General features: G+C 34.8%; 1 protein-coding gene across 1 annotated transcript; it reads right to left on the reverse strand.

The window, feature by feature from the left end:
* Positions 1-69: 69 nt before the first annotated feature.
* On the reverse strand, positions 70-17,838 carry traf3 (TNF receptor-associated factor 3). The gene is made up of 11 exons (XM_042742456.1): positions 17,382-17,838; positions 9,610-9,866; positions 4,446-4,497; positions 4,174-4,278; positions 3,783-3,947; positions 3,270-3,350; positions 3,056-3,130; positions 2,860-2,952; positions 2,573-2,713; positions 1,254-1,437; positions 70-1,149 (listed from the first exon to the last, which is right to left on the reverse strand). Exons 2-11 carry the CDS (start codon positions 9,861-9,863, stop codon positions 578-580), a joined length of 1,722 nt encoding a protein of 573 aa, XP_042598390.1. The 5' UTR covers positions 9,864-9,866; positions 17,382-17,838; the 3' UTR covers positions 70-577.
* Positions 17,839-18,577: the final 739 nt, after the last annotated feature.

Consider the following 18,577-nt stretch of genomic DNA (forward strand, 5'->3'; position numbering starts at 1 on the left):
CACTTGGCAGTCTATGGGTCAGTCACAGGCCTCCCGGTTTTCATCCAAAATATCTTAAATTGTGTTCCGAAGACGAACGGGGCTTTTACGGGTTTGGAACGACATAGGGGTAAGTGATTAATTACAAAATTTTCATTTTGGGGTGGAGTATCCCTTTAACAACCAATATGAGAGATGACCTTTAGCCTCAAACGCATTCATACTCATTGAAGGCTAACATGAAGATGAGGGTAAACAGCTTCCTTTTATACTCTGGGCTTGATGTTAGTCAACCAACACAGAATCTAGGCATCATTTTGCCTCGACATTAACATTCTTTGGGTTGATTAGAGTTGATGTATTACTCTTGACTGCATTTTAGCTGTGGCTGACATGGGAGATTCATCTGCTCAAACCTCCTCCAAAAGGCAGTAACTATCTAGCCCAGCAAGGCACTGTTGTTTCCCGAAGAGCGCACCATCTCTCGAGCACAAGTTGACAGTACGGACTGTTATAAATCCAACTCAGCCCGGCTCTTCGAAGTCTTGGCTGGGAGGGCTGTTTGACTTGATATTATCTAGACCCAGTGAAGTTGATTTCAAGGGTCCGGGAGGTCGGAGGTGTCTACAGTCACCTTAATGAAGATGGTGTCGTCTTTGATGTAGGTTCCGTTCTCTAGGACAGTTTGAGCCACAAAGAGTGGACAGCCCGAGGCGATGTTCATTTCAGCAGTGGGCCGGCGAAAGCTGCTGCTATTTGGGTCCGGTTTGAAGGCATCGCCTAAGTGTTTCCTTGCCGGCCCCTGGTCCATTAGCATTAATGTTACTTTCTGTTTAAACGGCCACGGCAGCAAGGCATCGTATTCCCCACGCATGACCACGAAGAACAGCGAGAGATGTGTGCCTTTACCCATTCCATCCCCATTCAGATAGACGCGGGCACACATCTTGTAGCCGAAATAGCCCGTGTAGAAAGGCTGGCTGTAGAGCGAGAGAGTTTTTGAGGCCACGGCTTCCTGTTTCCGTCTTTTGTAGTCACGGATCTTCCAAATGAGCGTACCGTTAAAGCTGGCCGTCTCTAGCACCTGCAGCTTCAGGTCCATCTCCGCCAGGCGGATGTCATGGACACTCATCATGTCATCGTGACGTGAGAGCTGCTGCTCTAAGGAGCCTGGTGACAGTATTGAAATGTGTTAAAAACAATGTTGTGAACACAAATAAGTAGGCTACTTGGTATAATGTATAATACTTGAGGTGTATATGAACTTTTCTTACCCAGCGTGTGAGAACCAGAGCTGGAACCAACACGACCCGAATCGAGAGAAGATACAATTGAACGCATGTTCTCCACGGACCCTCTCAGAGCCTCCACCTCCTCCCTCATAGCTCGCAGTGGACGAAGCTCCCGCAGCTCCATCTCAACCTCAAGCAGTTTCTCTGAGTGAGAGCTCATCAGCTTCTACATACATAAACACACACAAACATATAGAGAACTGCTTAAAGTGTTTTAATCACAGATTCTAATATTTCATAGCTGGGTCCTTGGGTTTTTAAAATAGAATTTTGCCAATAAAAATGGGTTTTAAATTTAGATTTTAAGTCATGAATATTAATGCAATTATTTTGAACATGAAAATTCATCAATAATAATGTAACTAAAATGTATTTAATAAATTGTATAGCACATACTTTACCACTCAAAAGTTTGTTGTCTAAAAGATTTTTTTTGTTTTTTAAATTCTCTTATGCTCAGTAAGACTCCATTTATTTGATTAAAAATACAGCAAAAACAGTAATAGTTATTATAGTTTAAAATAATTGTTTTACATATTTCAAAATGTAATTTTTTCCTGTGATGGCAAAGCTGAATTTTCAGCAGCCATTACTCCAGTCTTCAATGTCACATGATCCTTCAGAAATAATTATGATGAAGAAACATAATTTTGTGGAAACCGTGATATATATTTGTAATTTATTTATTGACTTACAGAAATTTATTTTGCATTGAGGTTTTACATAGTCACTGTCATCTAATAACAGGAAAACATGTTTTTATTAATTTCAGTAATGGAAAAAATGGAAATTTAAGAAAATTACATTTTTACTGTATCATCATAAGAATTTGAGTAAAAGGTTGAACTGAAAAATGCACATGAATTTCAGAATTTTTAGTATTTGGTATGTCCCTTTTTTGCTGGTTATTTAAAAAATGTTCCAAAGAGGATCTTTAAAGGAAATAGGAGAGCTAATAACCTTTTATACAATGGTTAAAGGGAACTATCCCTTTATTTGCCTAAAACATGGTAAATGTCACACATTAACTAATTTGAATACTAACAAAAATCTTTGACGGGAAATTGAAACAAATGATAAGTGTTTCTTCTTTACAATATAATGTTTCTTTCTTTTTATTGTTCAAAATCCAAAAGCTCACTGTAGAGGGCATGTCACAAAGCAAAGCATTCAAACTTAAAAGCATGTGTCAGACTGAAATACTGTGCAGTACAGCAGACTTTATACAAATTAGAAGTTATTTTTAGCTTCACCAAATGACTCAAAAGAAAATAAAACCACTACTTGGTGACGGCTCTCACCTGCATGCTGACTAGCTTCTGCTCCAGCTGCCTGTTCTTTTCTCTCATCTCCTCGTACTGAGTCTCAACCTCTGCAAGACGACTGCTGAGGCTGGGCAGCACTTTATAACGCTCCATCAGCTCGCTCTTAACATCCTCTACCTACACACAAGGATTAATCAGCGTATATATTTAATCTGACTACATGCATGGTGGAAATATGAACAGGAAAAGGCATATTCATTTTCACACCGGAAACAAGTTTCTTGTTTATGATATGTTAAATATAAATGTTTATAAATGTCTACCTTGGCCTCTAGTGTGGTGTTTCTGACTGCCATCAATCTCAGGTGCTCAGATGCAAAACTGGACTCATGTTCCCTCATCTCTTGATTCAGCCCCTTTAAAATAATTCAAATTTTAATCAACATGGAAGTACTATACTACTGCAATGTTAGTAAACTTCAAATGTCCTTTAAATCAATGTCTGCTCAAGAATATCACCTTAAAGGAGCATCCGTAGCGAATAAAGGAGCAGGTCACTTGGGCCTTTGGACAGTCATGCTGATGACTGGACAGCTATAGGAGACACATTCAACTCATAAATACATCCCAAATAATCTGCAAGTTTTACAGTTTAAGTCACTGTTCATGCATTTAAAAGCAAAACACACACGTTAGTAAATTAAAAGTAATGCTCAATGCACTCCAAGCCTACCTCACTTCTTAGAATGGAAGAAAAGGAGCAGTGATTAGGGCATGCTACAGGAAATGCAGGACAGACTGTATCCTTGTGTTTCTGTAAAGAGAGAAGATGGTTAGACTGAAATGAACTAAAGCATACTGACACACTTTCATGGTTCAAGACGCTCATGGTTAAAACAAAACTGTTAGTGTGTGGAGTAATAATGACAGGATCAACCAAGTGGAAAAACAGAAAGCATTCTCGAAGTGAAAACATACATCGATCATTCTCTAAATGACAGTCAACATAACGGGAGATTCCCTCAAGTTCCTTGTACAAGTGTGAAACTCAAAGGTCATGGGACATTAATGGCAGAACACAGGGGAATACTTCTCATAGAGGAACTGAGATGTCCACTAATTCCAATCAAGGCAAAAAAACTCAATGATAACTGAAAAAAAAAGATCTCATGAATTTCTAAGTACTTTCCATTAGATTTCAGGTCCTTTTTATGGGAACTGGGGGGTTTTGGGTAGTGCGTGTTACCTGTAACTCGGTGAGGGCCATCTTGTGATTGCAGAATTCACAGGTGATCTCTCTGTGTTTGCATTTGCGGCTCAAGTGCTCAGACATGTCTTTCCTCATCATCTTCTCCTTACACTTTCCCAAGGGGCATGGCACTTCGAAGTATGGACAAACTTCCAAGTGGTCCTGTTCAAATGAGAGAGACCGAAATCTGAATTTTTTGACCTAACTTTACCAAAAAATCTCTTCTTAAACATAACACACACAGCATGTAATCTATCAATAAAACTCCATTCGTCCATTCTCAGTTTAAGTCTGTGCTCACATTTCTCTGCGCTCGAGGCAGGTTCTGTTTGGAAGGAATTTACCATTTGATATGTAGACTATTGTGTTTAAGAATCATATGACTTACCATGACCTGCTGTAAACTCATTTGTTCTTTACATCCATTTTTCTCACTTCGGCAGTAGACCTTCAGAGCCATAATTTCCCTATTGCAGCAAACATCCCGGAATATCTAATGTCATGAGAAAGAAACAATAATCCGTTACATGGCCTGTATAACAGAGATGTGTTGTGTGCCTGTTATATGGCCCACATTACTTTCACTTGGAGCTGTGAGAGTGAGATTTAATATGTAATGGAGTGGGTGTGTCCTCGTAGGTTTTGGCTTCACTTTCTTACCTTATCTTCAAAGAGTGGTTCTAGATCAGCTGGACAAACTGGGTTGGGCTTACTGAAAAAAAGTGGGATCCAACTGTAAGTAAATTGTATTCGTAGTTCAAATGACTTACATTTTGAAATAAAAATAACGGGAATAGCCCAAGTTTATTTTGCAATACTGTTTAGATCAGTGATTCTCAACTTTTTTGACTTCTAGGCCCCAGTATAGTCCACAACAATATTCAAAGGCCCTATGACTTTTCCATTTGTTTGTGATTTACTGAATAAGGATTAAGGATATGGATTTTAAAAAATATTTTTATTCCCAGTTTCTACTCAATAAAGTAGTTTAAAGTTGGGCATAACTAGAAACATTTCTATTCATTATAAAAATGCCCAAAGTTTTATAATTTTATTCATTTACATGACTTTTCCAGGTCTAGAAAAATGTAATTTTAAATCAAAATTTAAATGCTGATTCAGGTTAAGACAATATAAACCCTGGTTCTTCAAAGGAAAAAAGGGGGTCTTGTTGAGTGGTGAATCAAAATAAGAAATAGCTTAATTTCTAGCTTTTCTAGCTTACATTCTTTCATTTTCAGAACACAAACAAAGATGTTTTTGATGAAATCTGAGAGCTTTCTGACCCTGCATAGACTGCAATGTAACTGCTAAGTTCCCAGACCCAGAAACGTAGTAATGACATTGGTAAAACAGTCCATGTGACATCAGTGGTTCAACCGTGATTTTACGAAGCTACGAGAATACTTTTGTGTGCAAAGAACACAAAAATAATGATTCTTCTCAACAGTTCTTCTCCTTAAGATCATGTCTTCCGCCAATATCGAGAGTACCTCTGCACATAAACAATGCATGCACACGATGCTGCTGACGTAGAACACGTTAAACACAATAATTACCGAACAAATAATTATTAAAATAATAAACTTTAAAGTCGTTATTTTTGTTTTCTTTGCACACAAAAGTAACTAATAAAAGTAACCAAACTTTTAACAGGAAAGGAATTCACGTAACTATCAGCAATATTTGTAAGATATTTTGTACCGTTCTAAGATTATTATTATTATTTTTTTTTACTTGAAACATGCCCAAACCTGCACAAAAGAGAGCCAGTGACTCCGGAAAAACTGATTCACATGTGCTTGCTAATAACGACCATGACTACGAAAGTGGTTTGATTCGAGACAAGCATATATGAAGACGAAATATTGCAGAATATGAAGACAAATTTTCACCATACCCTGTAACCCCAACTAAACCTCCACTTGCGGAAAAGCCAATATTCACCAACTTGAAAACAAGGAATTCTAATCCCGATGAAATAATCACAACGCTCGTTAATCTTATCAATACAAGGAGTGATGCTCTGGAATCGATGGTGCAAACCGCCTGTGCAGAAATAAAAGAGCTGAAAGTGATAAGGTGAGAGGAGCAGACAAAGGGCTGATTTTTGATATTTTCTCAAGGCTCTCAGAACATTAATTTATATGTTTTCTTTGCTGCTATAAGCTCTAATAACTAATTTACACTCAATCCGGTTCGGTCTGGAAGTTTCACAGTGTGAAACTGTTTGTTCTGTTCTTTTATAATATTCTCGAAGTTTTAAGAGAGATGTTACGTTTCGTCAACTACCGTTGGTAATTTTGAGCTTAAGATTATTTTCCTAATGTTTATTTAGCACTGCTAAAGATGCTGATCTTGATACTACTTTGATTTCAGCATTTACAGATTGACCAGGCATTTCAGTTGTTTATATTCTTTAATTAGTCTGTCACATCTATCATTTGTTTCGTTTAATGCCGAGGGCTAAGAAATAACTTCAAAAGGAAAGCTCTTTTTCTTTTTGCTAAACAGATTTTTGTTTTGTACAAGAAGCTCACTCTACTACAGAGGAGAGCAAATTTTGGGTATCACAATGGGGTAATTCCATATGGTTTTCTCACGGGTCTGAACACTCGGCTGGAGTGATTACCTTAAAGAACAGATTTAATGGAGATGTTTGCAAACATAATGTGATCCTGCAGGGCATTTTATCTGCCAATTAATTATGTTTATAATATATTAATCTTGGGGAATTTATATGGATATAATCACAATCAGGACAATAGTAATATTTTTGAATCCATAGAAAATATAAATAAATATCCAAATGCCACTGTATTAGTTGGAGGAGATTTTAATATTGTATTGGATGGAACAATTGATAAATGGCCACCAGGTCGACCTAACATAAATAATACTAGTCTTCATGGATAAATTCAATCTCATAGATATTCGGAGAGCCAAATTTCCACATTAGTCATTTACCTGGAGCAATAAAACAGGGTCCAGTCAGTCCAGAATTGACTTTTTAATTGACCATTAACAGACCATAAAGCTATAAGTATTAATATTAAATTCTCTAATACAAGTTGTTTCAATAATGGATCATACTGGGAACTCAATGGGAATTTATATGGGAAAGGCAATTAATAATTTGAAAAATAATAAATCGCCATTGGCACCTTTTCTGCTTAAAATTTTTAATGAAAGTGTTAATTATCATCTTAATGAAAGTGTTAATTATCAGTGTCTTCCTCCCACCTTAACTCAAGGGTTAGCTCACATTAATTCCCAAACCAAAAAAGGATCTATTTTCTCTTGATAACTGTCGTCCAATTAGTTTACTCAACAATGATTATAAACTATTTGCCCTGATTTTTGCTAAAAGACTCAAATCTGTGCTAGATTCAGTTATAGAAGAAACACAATCTGGATGCATGAGAAATAGGCATATTAAAAACAATATAAGATTAGAGTTAGATATTTTGGATTACCCAGAATTTAATATAGATATTGGTTTTATTCTTTTTCTTGATTTCTGCAAGGCTTTTGACTCCGTAGAGCATCAGTTTATTTTTGAGTCACTTATAAAATTTGATTTTGGAAATTTCTTCACTTATGCAATTAAAACCCTTTATAAGAATTGCAACAGTTCAGTTAAAATGTTTGGTGGCACTTCTAGCCGATTTAATTTGTCTAGAGGGATTAGACAGGTTTGCGCTGTTTCTGCGCATATTTATTTTTGATAATTCGCCAACTCCTTGCAAATCATATTAAAGCCAACACAATTAAAGGTATGTCTATTATAAATAGAGAACTAGTTATAATGCAATTAGCACCCTTTCTCTCTGAAATGAAAACCAAATCCCTGTCACAATTAATGCAATAAAGGAGTTTTCTAAAGCATCTGGTGTCCATTTAAATGTAAAGAAGTGTGAACCTATGGTGGTTAAATAATGTTCAGTGGCATCATATTGTAACATTCCAGTCAAAACCAATGTCAAATACCTAGGAATTATAGTAAGAATTACCAGAACAGAAGTTTATTAAATTTTAATCCTATTATTCAAAATACTCAGTTTTTGTTAAATCAGTGGCTTTCAAGAGATTTGTCATTAAAAGGAAGAGTTTTGATTTCCAAAGCAGAAGGTATATCCCGGCTAACTTATACAGCTATGGCTATTCACGTTGATAATAAAATATTAAAGGAGATTGATAAGATGCTCTTTAATTTTGTTTGGAAAAACAGGATACATTATATAAGGAAAACTCATATGATAATGGTGGCCTCAATTTCCTGGACTTTACTACACTAAACAATACTTTTAAAGTCAGCTGGATTAGACAATTTGTTAAATATCCAGCCTCTATTTGGAATATTATTCCCTTTCATGTTTTATCCAGCCTGGGCGGCATACATTTTTTCTTGTTTGTAACTTTGATAACAAAAACCATTGAGGCTTTCTGCATTTCATAGACAAGCTTTTCTTGCATGGAATATGATTTACAAACACAACTTTTCACCACACCATTATATTACTTGGAATAATTAGAACATCTTATATAAACAAAAGTCTATTTTCTTAGAAAACTGGTTTATAAATAATATTGTTTTGGTAGATCAACTATTTAATTCAGGTAGCCTTCTTTTTACATATGAGGAATTCATTAAGCAGTGTATGCAATTCTGTGTCAGCCACGCTGCACGGATGCGCTGTTTTCGTTCAAATCAAAGCACAAATACACATAGAAAACGTATCCTTGTGTTGCGGCTGACACAGAAGAGTGCACGCAGTTTGCGTTCAGCAGATATTCTCCAAAATGGCACTACGGTGATGTGGAGAGACACAGAGGAGACAAATTGTTGAATAAAATCGTTTTTTGTTTTCTTCACTTACAAAAAGTATTCTCGTTGCTTCATAACATTACGGTTGAACCACTGATGGCAGATGGACTATTCTGACGATGCTTTTCATACTTTCCTGGACCTTGACAGTGTTATTTATTTGGCAGTCTATGGGACAGTCACAAGCCTCACGGTTTTCATCCAAAATTTCTTAAATTGTGTTCCGAAGACGAACTAAGCTTTTACGGGTTTGGAATGACATGGGGGTAAGTGATTAATGACAACATTTTCATTTTGGGGTGGAGTAACCCTTGAAGTCTTTTTAAAGCCTTTTATTAGGAAATTGTTATTTAAGACTTTTTAAGAACCTGCGGACAGCCTGCAATCATATTTAGCAACACTGGCCCACTGTATTCCTGGCAATAACTTGTATTTTCATCAATCAGATCAAAGTCGAACAACACTCTACCATATACAAAACCATTTTATCAAATCAATGAAACAACATTTGTAGGTGATCAATAAAACATCTGGAAACATTCGATAATATATTATCTAACAACATTAAGGGATGTTTTTTTTATCTTTTTTTTATTATCTGCTCTCAAAATGGTAAAATAACCTTTTAATTTTGTTACCTGATTTGTCATCTGACCTCTCATTATTGATTCCACTGAATGACATGTCTATTATTTTAAAATCACCCGTCTATTTCTCTGTTTAAAAGCTTTATGTTTTTCTCTTTAACCCCTACTAGCACACAGCATAAATGCTATACTTTTTACACTGGGGTTGGTCTTTACAAAAAAATTGTGCAGTTTTCCATTTTGCGCAGGTTAGTACTAAATGCAGTCCAGATAAAGAATATCCAGACAGGATAAAAAATTTGTTGGAAGCTTTATGTAAATAAATATCTGATATCACTTGGCTTATGATACTGCAGCTTCCCTATTGTTACAGCATTCGTATGAAGATCACTTATGAACCATTGCCCACCTGAGCAGGTCTGTGATGCAGCTCTCGCAGAAGCGATGTCCACACTCAGTTTGTCGAGGTTTACAGAGCACATGCCTGCAAGACTCGCACCGATACTTGGCCTCAGGCATCGTGACAAAGTGGTCCCTAAATCCGCCATGCAGGGGCAAGAAGCTTGGCTCGGGCCTGGGCCGCTGGGCCATGGAGGGCATGGCAAGAGATGGAGGACGCTGCTGCAGGGCAATCTGCTGTTCCACATTACGCCCTGCGGACATGACCTGAAGAAAAACAGACAGATTAGGATCTAACTCTACACCCACAATATGTTCATGAGAAAAATTTAAATGTTTAATATCTTAGTTAGAGGAAAAATTTCACAATGACTTCCAAAAACACAACATCCTGAAAGACGATAAAGGATGGTCATACGGTCATCTTTGGCACATTAAATTCTTTCTTGTTCAGACTGAAGCTGTCAAGAATTCTGTAATGTCTGGGAAACATTATTGAAATTCAAATGGAATGGGCTGTTGTCTGATTGGATCCAGACCCCCTTGGCTAACACCAATTTGTGGCCGCCTCGCTGCCATTGTTTCAAAAACACAAGTGCTGTTAAGTGTTTAGTAGGAAATACTGTTCCAACTTTATGAAGTCAGAAGAGTTTGATGGATTTAAGGCGTGACTACCTGAAGCCCCCAAAAGCATTTGGACACTTAAGACACACTTAAAATGTCAGCAATACATCAAACATCAAAGTGGCATCTGCAAACAAATGATGCTTGACTTTCAGTTGTCTAACTTCACTCTTGCAATTACTTTCACTAGTCCCAAGGTGATTTTATTGGATGAATGAGTCAGTTCCTCTCAAGTTTACACAGGTGTCCTACTAGAAAAAACCACCGGTGAAGTTCAACACATAAGCTGTGGAAATTTGTGGAAATGCTTGAAATTACTTTACAATTTACAATATATATATATATATATATATATATATATATATATATATATATATATATATATATATATATATAAACAGGCAAAATATAAATTGCCCAAGTAAAAAAAATAAATAAATAATAATAATAATAAAAATCTATAAATGCAAGTGCACAGCATATAGAAACTCCTTTAGATATACCTTTACATTGTTGTGGAATATAAATATTATCATTCAAAAGTTTGGCATCAGTAGCATATTTTAATGAAATTAAGAGTTTTATTTAAGGACACATTAAACTGAACAAAAGTGACAGAAAATACATTTATAATACTTCAAAGAAATGCTGTTCTTTTGAACTTTCTATTCATCAAAGAATTCTGAGGAAAAAAATTATCACTGTTTCCAGAAAAAATATTAAACAGCACAACTGTTTTTAACATTGATAATAATAAGCTGAAACGTTTAGCTTTGCCATCACAGGAATGAATTTAATAAAGGAATAACATTCCAGGAATAAAATGTAATATATATACAGTTTTTTTTTCATACTGTAAAACATACATACATATATATATATATATATATATATATGTATATATGTATATATATGTATATATATATATATATATATATATATATATATATATATATATACATATATGTATTTATATATAAATAGCATGTTTTACAGTATGAAAAAAAAACTTGCAGTGAACTTCAGTATACATAAAAATTAATTTTTATTGTTTATAAACCAAAAATGCAGTTCTGGCCAATACTGTTAAGTTGATTATAAATGTCAAGCCAATAAATAGCCCAAAAAATGTACACAATTCAAAAATGTAATATCAAAGTCAATTTAAACACACACACACACACACACACACACACACACACACACACATATATATTTCAGTAATATCCCTATCCACCATGTATCATTGTTCTACACTTATTTATTATTCAATAAATGATTATACATTTTATGTTTATAAAAAGTGAATTTATCTATATGCACCCTACAAAATCAGTATTTTCTGATACACACAAAACCAAATTATTATAAAGTGATGTCAGCATTATCATTCCACAATTGCGTATGAAAAACATGACGGCAAAGTAAGCCATGACTGAATCATCTTGACTGCGAGTAAGTGACGAGGGCGTCTTCAGACCTATTAACCTCTTAAATGGCGTCTGACATCACAACAGCTTGACTTCTGCCTCTCTGCCTGTTTCACATCTCGAGCCAAGGTCAGACAGATAGAAGTTAGTCATCTCCTCATACATTTTCATATTCTAATACTTGCCACAAAGGCGACACTTAAACATTGTGCTTACATTGCCACATCAACAACTCCTGACCGGCAGCTCTCAGACTGGGAAATCCCTTCATAACAGGCATAGCTCTCTAGCTCTAATAATATCTCCCCTATGAGCCAGCTACACACCAACCACACATACGGGAAGGTCCCGGCTCCGCTGCTGAACGCTGTTAGAATTCCTTTAAGCAGAGGATACCACAATTATTCCACAAGAGTGACTGGTACCCACCGCACATGCCTCTTCTCCAGTACAGAGACTTTCCGACACAAAAGGAAACTGAAATTATAGCTATTTATGGTACATGTTTATGAAGGTAGGTAAACCTCGCAAAGAAGTATCTTCAATTGGGAAATTAGAGTTGTTATAGATCAGTTGAAACGGTTTGGCCTAGCATCCAGTGACAAACAACTGCTCTTGACAATAAAACATTAGTAATGCTGTTTGCAGAGGCATTTTCGAGGTTATGGATCTGAACAAACTACTAACACCAAGCAGTAAACTACAGCATGTAACTCATCCCACGCAGACTACTACGGACAAAAACGCTACCTCAAATTGTAAGGCTTGTTGAAAGGAGGTGTGCTACGTCTTTTTGAACCAATCAGCTTGATGATTTATGCGTAGTGAATGACAAAATGACTGAAAAATCCCACAAACTTACACTGAAAAATAGACTGGAAGATTAATCAAATTTTCATTTTCAATTACAATTATGGCTTCCAACAAATATGAACAAAATGATAAAAAAAACATGACTTTTTGCTAATATGCTCCTGTTTGGGCAAACATACAATTTATATGCCAAATATATTTTTAAATATACTTAATAATTTTTTAGTATTTATTAATTTAATTAATTATTTAATTAAAGTATCTATCCATCTATATAACTTTTTTCATTTGCAATTTTATTTGCAATTTATTGTCATTTATAACTAAATGTATATGGGCCTATTTTTATTTGATTTTCAGTTATTTAACTGCAATATAATTCAAATATCCAGTTTTAAAAAAAAAATAAATAAATGCATGATTTTATTTTCCAAAGTCACTGAGTAATAATTTTAAATAATCTTTATCTCAGTGTTGACCAAAATAATTGTGATTATAATTATTGCCATAATAGCAACCATACAGCAACATACTAAAAAAAAACATAAAAACATTTTTGGACAGGCACTCTCTTTTTTTTTTCTTAACCAATTAATGGTTTGTTGCCCAGATAAATGGTTTTTGGGAGGAAGATGACAAGCATGTTTGGACAGCCATGTGGGAGGCTCACACTCACACACAGTCACACCCAGTTAAATTATTCACACTCTCAGCAAGAAAAGTTAAATCCTATCTGACGTATACAACACGTTACAGCCTTAGTGATGGTTGGGTGTTTCACACACGCTCTCCATGGCCCAACATGCCTTTTGTAAAATTACGACGACTCAAGAGTCGCTCATGAAAACAAAAGCGAATATTCCCAGTTAGCTGTATTGGAAAGTTCAGTGGATCTCGTCTCTGATTTTGTTTCCGTTTTATTTAAGGTACAGGAATTTCCCTATCTCTTGTCTCGGGAGGTCAAAAATAAAACTAACTACTGTCCCTGAAATAATCCACAAACTCTGAGAAAGAAAAATATCCAACTACACAAACAAATAAAAGAAATATTCAGAGTACAAATAAAAATCCATTTACTGGTGGCTGACCAGAACGTGCAGTTCTCTAGGGATTTCCAGGAATATTTAAGGGGCTTTTCCATTTGCTGCCTCATCCCTCTCTGTCACTGCTGACAATACACATACACACCCACACCCACACACCCACACACAAGCACATAAACACTCATTAAGAAAAAAAAAAGAAGGCGTTAGGCAGCTGCTAGTAAACTACTGTTTATGCCAGGAATTATGTGAACTTATCCAAATGTAAAAGAAACTAAACAACAAATTAATTATATAAACAAAAATTCATATAGACTACCATTCAAAGGTTTGGAGCAAAAATCTTGGATAAAATTTGTTTTTATGTTTCTGAAAGTAATCTCCTATGCTCTTCAATGCTGCATTTATTTGATCAAAAATACAGCAAAATGGTAACACTGTGAAATATCGTTACAATTAAAAATAACCATTTTCTATATTAACAGGTTTTAAAACGTAATATATTCCTATGGTGGAAAAGCTGAATTTTCAGCATCTTTACTCCAGTCTTCAGTATCACATGATCCTTCTGAAATCATTCTAATATGCTGATTTGCTGCTCAAAATAAAAGTTTTTGTTTGTTTATATATATATATATATATATATATAATATATATATATATATATATATATATAATATATATATATATATACATACACACACACACACACACACACACTGAAGAGACTGAACACACACACACACATATAAATATAAAAAATTTATATATTCATGTGTATATTTATTATGTTTATATAAATACACATATAGTATATATTTTAAAAAATATTTACGTTTATACATTTATATATTCATTTTCTTATATTTTACATATATATTTAATATATAAACATATATTTTTCTTAAATATATACATGTATGTTATTGTATTTATATATAAGAAATATACACAGTATACAAACATATATTATGTAAACAAAAACTTATTTTGGATGCGATTAATCGTTTGACAGCACTAGTATTATTAGTTTCAATGTTGAAAATAGTTGAGGCGCTTAACTTTCTTGTTGAAACCATGATACATTTTTAGGGTTCTTTAATGAATACAAATTTCAAAAGGACATCATTTCTGCAACATTATAAATGTCTTTACGGTCACTTTTGATCAATGTATTGTGTGCTTGCAGAATAAAATGCAGTAATATATAAAAAAAACAACAAAAAAAACTAAATTACTGACCTCAAAATTTTAGTGTAAATGCTTCATAATAGCAGTTAAAGCTAACTTTTACTTTAAACTTTAACTTTTTTTGTGATCTAGTAAAATTGTGACCTAGTCCAAGACATAAAGGGATAGTTCACCCAAAAATCATTTTACACACCCTCATGTTCCAAATCTGTATGCCTTGATTTCTTTTGTAGAAAACAAAAGGAGATGTTTAGCAGAATGTCTTAGACTCTCTTTTCCATTTAATGAATGAACCGTTTCACCATTCACTTTCACTTTACAGAGACATTCAAGTCATTCAGGTTTAGAACGACGGTAAGTAAATAATGACAGGATTTTCATCTTTAGGTGAACTATTGTTTAATGATCAAATTTAGAGAGGTATGTCCCAAAAGCAAGATGAAGGACAAAAATGTGTCCCATATTATAGTTTATATAATGAAAACCATGAACGAATGAGACAAGACTAAGCACTGCTAGTGTTAAGCAAGCATCCATCTCATAAAGAACATAATACCAGAGAGAGCTGCAGGTGAAAAGTGTAACACAATACATTCCAGACTGTTAGTTTAGAGCTGAGGAGCGTCAAGGTAATACAGATTCTTTGAATGTATTTGCGCTGCAGGAGATCTCATAACAAAAATGAAAGAGAAGTAAGAAGGGGAATATCACCTCTTTCTGGCCTGACCTTTTACTAGAGGAAGACAAGTGTGACTACTATAGGTCACTTACGGGAATAAAACACCATTTCAGATGTGAACACATGATGAAGGTGTGCTGGGTAAAAAGTAATGGGGTTACTTTATGTGAAAATGCAAAGGAAGAAGTTGGGCTTATGTCATCTTCTCAGCCACCTTCTGCTTTCAGAAGAGCATCTGCTCCGACTTGTGTTGAAATCAAGCCCCAGATGTGTTCCTTATAGTGCATCATAACACTTAACTGTGTTATTCTGAGAGTGAAACTATGCTGGATTCCAACAGTCTCAGTTTTGATCTGCACATGTTGCACTGTTTTAGATTTTTCAAACTGCTTCTGTCCACTGGCTATGTAAATAGAGACAGACTGACAATCTGTATTTACACTTTACTACTTTGTCAGTCATCACTTTATTGAATTTTGAATTTACTGATATATTTAATATTATTCTTCTTGGTACATAAGTCACCAAACATATCAACAGCTTGCAGAAAAATTCAATAGTGTCAAACTCCCCACATAATAGTGGCTTTGTTTTTAGCATTAAACATAATTAAACTTAATTACAACTCACAAATCTAAAAACAAGAGCTAAAGTTTATACACAGTACCGTTCAAAGGCTTGGAGTCGGGGTAAGATTTTCTTTGAAGAAATCAAACTTTTATTCAGAAAGGATGCATTAAATTGATCAAATGTTAAATTTAGAACGTTACTGCAAATGAATGCAGTTCTCGTGATGTTTCTATTTAAAGAATACTTTTTAAAAAACGTATCATGGTTTCCACAAAAACTTCTGTTTTCAGCATTGATAAGAAATGAGCACCAAATCAGCATATTAGATTTCTGAAAGATCATGTGACATTGAACACTTGATTAATGGCTGCTGGAAATTCAGCATTGCCATAAAATAAATAAATGACATCTAAAAAGTATATATATTGAAAACAGCTATTTTAAATTGTAATCATATTTTACAGATTTTAGCAAATAAATGCAGCCTTGGTGAGTAAAAACATAAAAAATGCACAGTAATGTATAAACATATGTAATTATTATTAGCTGACATTATTCATAAGCGTTTAATAATATATTTCAAATACTGTGTTTTATGTTTGTGTGTTTTTATTGTAGAAAACACTGCAAAAAAAGCACACATAAAACAATTAAATATTGGTTCTAATCTACATTAAAGTTTATAATCATATTTGCTGTGAAAAATAAATACTGGTCAATCTACATTTAAAACCAAATTAGTACAAAAGCTAATCCTTTCTGATTAGAACATGATATGCACGACAGAAGTACACCCATTCTGTGTCTCATAAACTGCATCCAACAGTGGAATACAGTATGCCATCATGGTTTTTTCCATCAGTAGCGTAACGTTACAGGCCTAAATCATGCAAGAATTTTGCAAGTTAGGTATTGCCCCCAAGGAATAAGACCACAGAAGATTAAAGAGCAGAAAAAACATTAAAGATCACACTGTATGAAGGTTATACAGGCTTTATTGTAAAGACCAAAAGCTCTTTCTATACAACAAAGCCTGTATAAAACGTACATGTGGAATTTATAGACCTTTAAATGTAAAAAGATCACAATTGTGCTCATAATAAAAGCAAAAGTGGAAAGTACACCACACACATAACGTTACATGCAAAGGTGAGAAGGTCTTCTACCAGTAATGGCAGCACAATCATCTATCATGAATTTGTAAAGCAGCTGTTAACATGCTGATAGCCTAACGTGTCTCACAACTTCAAGAATCAGAACCCAAAAGATCCCTGTTCGTCCGGGAGACAGTAAAGAGAGCAGGAGGACCTCTCAGATCACTTTGATTACTGTAGGTGAACCCATATACTTTGGGTTTGTCTAATCTTACCTTTCACTAACACGAGCTACACGTTATTTTACATGTGGATCTGTGAGATAGCCATCCACTTACATGAATCAGTTGGTCAGCGATGTCGTCCGATGATCCAACCGTGTTTCTCTGAAGAATTTCACGAGAGGAGCCACGGATGGTCCACTCATATGACAGACACACCGAGACAACAACGTCCAAATTTACGCGGCCACAGCACCGTCCTCGCTTCTCGAACAGGCTACAACGGCCGTAGGATCAAATTGGGTCATTTTGACATCGGAATGTTCCAAAAACGACTCGGTTGAGGTACACGAATAGACAGAGAAGCCGCCACTGTGGCAGTGTGCTGTTGATATGAAGTCTAGTGACTGGAAAGCCCCCTTGGTCTGACTTCCTCAGGAAATCCCCGTCATGAAAAAAATCGTAGCTGGTTGTAAAAGGACGCCATAGAGAAAGAACAGGCTGCGGTGTGGCGTCTGGCCGCTGGGTGGAGCCAAAGCTCATGCCAAGCCGTGATAGAATCGCTTTCACTTCAGCTGCTCTGATCCACGTGTTTCTAATAGGTGATGAACTTTGAGACGCGTGCATTACTGTTCAGATCTACTGACATATCGAGTAAGCCGAAGGAGTCTCATCTGATTCTGTTCCAGAACACCTGTACGACAATTGTGATTACATTTGATGGAACTCCATTATTTTGTTGTCGTTTGTGTGTGTGTGTGACAAGCCACTATATGGATGAATATATATTAACAAAATATGACAAACATAACTAAATTACTAAAACTGAAGAAAAAAAAACCTAATAAAAAACTAACTCAAAATTTTAATAAAAATACTGGTATCTCAGTGATACTAAAATAACAGCATTGGTGTAACTGTACTATTCATTTTTATTTTTACTATTATTAAAGTTTTTTTTAATTATATCAATAAAATTATTACAATATTTTATTACAAGTATCAACATGCAATGATTTTTTTTTCACATTACAGTGAGAACTCTGAATGCAAATACACTGAATTGTTGTAACAATCATACAACGTAAATAAATCTTAATTTTCTTCATGCAAAACTTTTTTCTTCATTTTGTGGTAAAATACAAAAAAATTTTTTTTTAATTCATCCAATTTCGCCAGTTCCTTTATTATCGAGATCCACCAATAATCTTCCAAGCTTCTCATCACAAATAAAAATGGTAGCACTTTAGATTAGGGAACAATATTCACTATGAACTATGTGCTTATTAGCATGCATATTAATAGCATATCGG

Source organism: Cyprinus carpio, chromosome B17 (genome assembly GCF_018340385.1).
Source record: "Cyprinus carpio isolate SPL01 chromosome B17, ASM1834038v1, whole genome shotgun sequence".
NCBI lineage: Eukaryota > Metazoa > Chordata > Actinopteri > Cypriniformes > Cyprinidae > Cyprinus > Cyprinus carpio.

Bases quoted from the DNA above. Each gene is read 5' to 3' on its own strand.
- traf3 (XM_042742456.1), bottom strand. From the start codon at position 9,863: ATGTCCGCAGGGCGTAATGTGGAACAGCAGATTGCCCTGCAGCAGCGT. The intron at 2,953-3,055 runs GTGATATTCTTG...ATTATTTTAAAG, and splicing joins GCTACGGATGCTCCTTTAAG to GGGCTGAATCAAGAGATGAG. The intron at 2,714-2,859 runs GTAGACATTTAT...CCTTGTGTGTAG, and splicing joins ACACCACACTAGAGGCCAAG to GTAGAGGATGTTAAGAGCGA.